Genomic DNA, 5,134 nt, shown 5'->3' with positions numbered 1-5,134 from the left:
GGGCTTCTGGATTTGCAATGTTGTCCACTACGACAAGTTTAAACGATATGGAGATTGAACATCTTTATGTTTCAGTTCAAAAGTTTGGAATTTGTACCATATATCCATCCTAAAACTATAAATATTTAAATTGCAGGGCCAGACTGTACAGCCATGTGGTGGTGGTGGCCTGGTGGGTAATCTTAGTAATTAGATTTATTTTTCTGCTAATAACAACCTTAGGCGTCGCTGCTTTGACCTGGCACACAAGGAACATGATCCACTACCCAAGGACATCGAGAGGAAGTATTTAAGAGATCACAAGACATGAAATAGATCAAAACTTTGCTTTTTCTTTCTATAAGTTTCTGTACATTTCTACTGTATATACATATGGCAAAATTGTATGAAGACCGGCTAATCCTCAAAAAGGTGGATGCCAATCACAGGGTGTAGAGTGACTTGGAGTATCTATGAGCTAAGAATGTCCAAGAGAGAAACTCTGATCTGGATTAATTTCCTGAACAGATGTCCCGCCCCATTCTCGAGATCTCCAATACTACACTCTAACTCCTGCAATTGCTCCTCCTGGCAGACAACTGTCTTCTTCTTGTGAAATGCCTTGGAGACAAGAGACTGTTTTGGCATTCTGATTTCCTTTGACAAGAGATGGACTGTGGACTCCAACAGAGACACAGAAACCTCTCTAGCTTTGGTCAATAGCATGACCACCTTGCAAGCCGCAGAAACAGCATTAGCCTTCTTCGCGCTCTTCTTGAAATGTTTCTTGGCCGTCTTCACCAAACGAACATAAGACTGGATCTTGGCTTGAGCAGTTGCATCATCTCCTTTTCTTAGAGCTACCTGTAGCTCTTGGATGATGGCCTTCATCTCGACGAAGATCTCTTGCATGGTGCTGTAGAGATCTAGCAGCTCGAGAGAGCCTTCAATCTCTGAATCCAACATCTTGCCAACCTGGTTGCTTGGCAGGCCAATAATCTCTTCAACACCATTGTAGATGTCGCCGAGCCTCCTCAGACCGGCACACATGGTACCGATGGTGGTAGTCGAAGAAGAGATGCTTGCCTCTAGGCTCAACACCTCTTGCTCGACTTCAGTCTCGTTGGCCTGAGGCCTTGATGGCAAACTTATCGATCTTAGGTGGAAGGCCATTTCTGATCTTGAAACCTTTCTCTGTATTGTGGTTGAAGAGAGAAGAAAGAAAGAGCGACTTTTGGTTTGATGTGTCTACCGTTCTTCTGATGTCTATTTATACCAAAAAGGCGTACAAGCCAGAGTGTTCGACTATTAGACACAAGGAATCATTCCATTTCATTTGCAAGATGCTGTCTGCCATGGATCGAGATTGGCAGAAGCATAGCGATTATTACGCAAAGTCGTCTGATGTTTAGGGCATATTTTAGTGTGTCCGCTGTCCACGAGACGAGGCAGCATATCATAGTCAGCAATTGGCAGCAAGAACCAGCGGTGTGGTTGTGGTCCGGTGGTGTTGCATGCTCAAGCCATTTTTTAATGGATGCTAATGCAACATCTAGCTGTGAGCGTGCCATTCTGGCTACTGCCATGTTCTCAATTTTTTAAGATTTGTTCTTTGGTGGGAAGTGTTGCTAATCACTAATTGAATGATCATGCTTTGAAGCTGGCATGTTTAGGTGACGGAGGACATGATTCACTGGACAAGGAGTGCGATTTGTTCAACGTTTTATCCCCCTTTTTTTTCAGATCGAGCTAGGTACCTACGGTGTGAGATCAATATTTTAAATAGCACGCTATTTCGCTGTTATAACACGGTTATAGCATATTTGGAAGGGAGACGTTACGTTTTGACAAAATCAGACGCTACGGCGCTAATCACGTAATTAGCGCGCTACACACGCTATAATGTTGTAACGTTGTAACGTTACAACGTGCAGACCATGCAAAACTGAAATAAGCATAGCCTAGCAGGCCCAGCAGGCCAAAACCAACCCACGACCACTAGCTTTCTCACTCCTTTTATCAGATTCTCCCACTAGCTTTCTCACTCCTTTTATCAGATGCATATATTGCTTGCTCCTATGAAATGTTTAGTTGCTTAAATACTTTATTTTTAGATATATTTGATTTTTTGCAAACGCTATTTTGAAATATATTACGCTATTAACGCGCTCTAACTTGTGTAGCATTTAGAGAAGGGCCTCACTATATTTTGTAGCACGCTATTTAAAATATTGTGTGAGATGCATCACCATTTTAGAATCAAAACGGTACAGCAATGATCATCACTTCTTTTTACACAATCATGTTGTTAGTAATACTAATTGAATCTCAGACACGAACTATCTTTATTTTTGGTGAAGTTTTTTTTTTCGCGAATACGCAAAGCTTGCATATCATTACATTGATAGAAGGAGTAGAATTAGTACAAATAGAGGTACAACACATGACACGAATGCATACAGACGTGAACATGGTGTCTGGAGCAGAGACACAAGGGATGCTCAGTCCGAACAAGGGATACATCACAGCTAAACCTACCAAACCCGAACCAAGAATGGCAATGCCGAACCAGCAAGAATTCCAACATCACCTAAGCCAGAACCGGAGACACCACGAGCAAACAAGATAACGCCTTCAAGAAGGAAGTCGACGCCAAGACGCCGTCGCCATCCGGTCCGGAGGAACCAGACCTAGGGTTTCCCCTGAGCTCGAAGAGGGACGCAACTGAGGACCTTGGCAGCGCCTCTAAGAAGGAAAACGACATCCGCAAACGCCGTCGCTGCCAGCATCGGCAAGCCGAGCAAGAATTTCTCCTTGGCCTGAGGCTGAACAATCCCATAGCCGTCGTATCTGGGGTCAGAGATGAGGAAGCCCACGCTGGTCGGAGCCACCATGTCGGAAGGGGGGTTGGCGGGGCTGCACCTGCTGTCAGATGGTGGCACCGCTTCCCGACCCACAAGCGTTGGATCTAGCGAAAACGGGGGCTTTGAGTTGTACAGAGTAGGGCAGACGGCGAAGCAAGCCACAAGCGGATGGGGCGACGACGATCAGCAACGCCGGCAAGCAGGGACTGGAGGGACGCAGATCCATGCTGCCATGGCCATAGCCGTCCGGACGTCGGTGAGCCAGACGAGCTGGAAGGGATGCAACTGCCTGGTCGCCGAGGCCGGAGCTGCCCGGCAAGGGACGCCGTCAGCCATGGACACCGGAGAGACGCGGGTCCAAGGTCGCCGGGGCCAGAGCAGCGCCAGCAAGTACCCGCCTTGTGGAGCCCCGGGACTGCCACTAGCACCGTAGCCCCGTCGCCACCGCGTGAGCCTTCACCGCGGCTTGAGGGGAGGAAGGGCCGCCGGAGACAAGGGGTCAGCCAATGCACAAAAGGCAGGCTACGAGCACCCCCGCGACCGGCCGCAGGTCCGCCCAAATCACGCCCAAATAGCACCAGGAGGACTGGGCCACGCCGAGGGAAGGGGAGACCGCGGGGTAGGGAAAGGCGCACAAGGCCATGGCCTAGCACGTCGCACCTGTCGCCGGACCAGCAGGAACGCAGCAGCTGGGAGGGTGCGCCCGTGACGCACGCGAGGAACTCGGGGGCGCGGGGGGAGGGGGCGGTGTTGGGGAAGCACGGGAGGGACGGATCCACCCCGCCGCGGCCATCCCAGGCGCGGCGCGGCCTAGCTGGCCGGCCCTCCGGCGACGGCGCGGCAGAAGCGGGCGCCTCCCGGCGGTGGCAGCTGATGGATCTCGAGAGGGGCGCGGGGAAGCAGACGCGAGTTGGGGAGACGGATCCGCCCCGCCGCCACCATCCCGGGGCGCGGGGCGGCTTTGCCGGCCGGTGCCGGCTGGCCCTCCGGCGGCGGCGCAGCGGTGGTGGACGGGGGGTGGCTACCCGGCGGCGGCGGATGGGGTTTCCCCCGTGCCGCCAGAGGAGGCGACGTGGGGGGCGTTTCACCATCTTCTTTTTATGTTACGCTGGTGAAATTTTATATGAGCAAACCTTAATCCTACTAAACTGCTCTCTATTTTACTGCTCCTGTGGCCAGCCAAATCAATTATCTGCTCGAAAGTGGGACATAGAAGAATATCACCCATGCATCCTGAGATCGTAAAGGTGGAAAATTCTTGGTTTTTAGTGATGGAGATCTTCACTTTTGTTTACATTGAAATTCGTTTGAATGGATAGGTGTAACATTGATAGGTGGACACCAATCACGTAGATTCATAGAAGGGTATCTCGAAGGTAGAAGCTGTCTTCCCTGTTTGCTTGGACACGAGCTGCAATTTCGGTTCAAAAGTGTTTGTCTCCCTCCCTCTTGCAGGTAATCTGCTCATTCTATTTCCTTCAAACCAGAATTCAGAAGTACTTGTCTTCTTAACTTTCTTCTGATAGCTTACTCCTGTAAGTAATCTGACCACTCTGTAGTCCTTCTTGTCATCAGTTATCTATCTTGCCAGCTTGCTTCAGATGATGTTGCATAATGCATGTTCACTCTTTAGAACTAAGTGCAGCTCTTGATCATTCATGTTTCAACTCACTGCTTTCTTCCATGCCACTGCAGACATCGGGCAACATCAGAGAGCCACCTTTGTATGTGGAGACTGTGGAAAGCTGGACTAGCTGCTAGACAACCCCATGATCTCATAACGCAGATGTATGTATTTCTAACCGACCTCAGATAATCTCGTGTTGCGTCGATGGTTGCAGAAACTGAAGAGACATCCATGTTTAGCTCCGGCGGCCAGATGTTTGCCGACACCAATTTCATCGGCCAGATGTTTGCCGACACCGACTCTTGATGACTAGTCTAGCCATGCTTGGAATGGAAACTAGAGCGTTCCTGTGTAACTGTGTTGTCTCGATGGAGCTGGAAGAGAAGAAGTGGTGCTTGGTGAGAACCGGAGAAACTCCTATGTAGGTTCCTCTCTACTTATAACAAAAACAATCTGCGACAAGAAGAATCTTGTTGATCATACTCAAGACAAGCTCACGCTTTCTTGTTTACTTTCTGTAGCCATGTCTAACGTATTGGCGGCAGGGTTTGATTCCACTCGTGCATCATCGCTGGTTGGTAAGGTACCCGAAACATTTGGTATCTCATCCGAGTATTATAATATGATACATATCAAGATCTCGAAACGAACCCCAGTTTCGTGC

The 5,134-nt window shown here is 49.2% G+C and overlaps 1 protein-coding gene across 1 annotated transcript; it reads right to left on the bottom strand.

Moving 5' to 3' along the window:
• Positions 1-329: 329 nt before the first annotated feature.
• Positions 330-1,199, bottom strand: LOC119338000. The gene has a single exon (XM_037610287.1). It carries the CDS (start codon positions 1,150-1,152, stop codon positions 451-453), a length of 702 nt encoding a protein of 233 aa, XP_037466184.1. The 5' UTR covers positions 1,153-1,199; the 3' UTR covers positions 330-450.
• Between the last annotated feature and the right edge of the window lie 3,935 nt (positions 1,200-5,134).

This window comes from Triticum dicoccoides, chromosome 7B, assembly GCF_002162155.2.
Source record: "Triticum dicoccoides isolate Atlit2015 ecotype Zavitan chromosome 7B, WEW_v2.0, whole genome shotgun sequence".
Lineage (NCBI taxonomy): Eukaryota > Viridiplantae > Streptophyta > Magnoliopsida > Poales > Poaceae > Triticum > Triticum dicoccoides.
The sequence above is the reverse complement of the archived record's forward strand: the minus strand, read 5'-3'. Positions and strand labels throughout refer to the sequence as shown.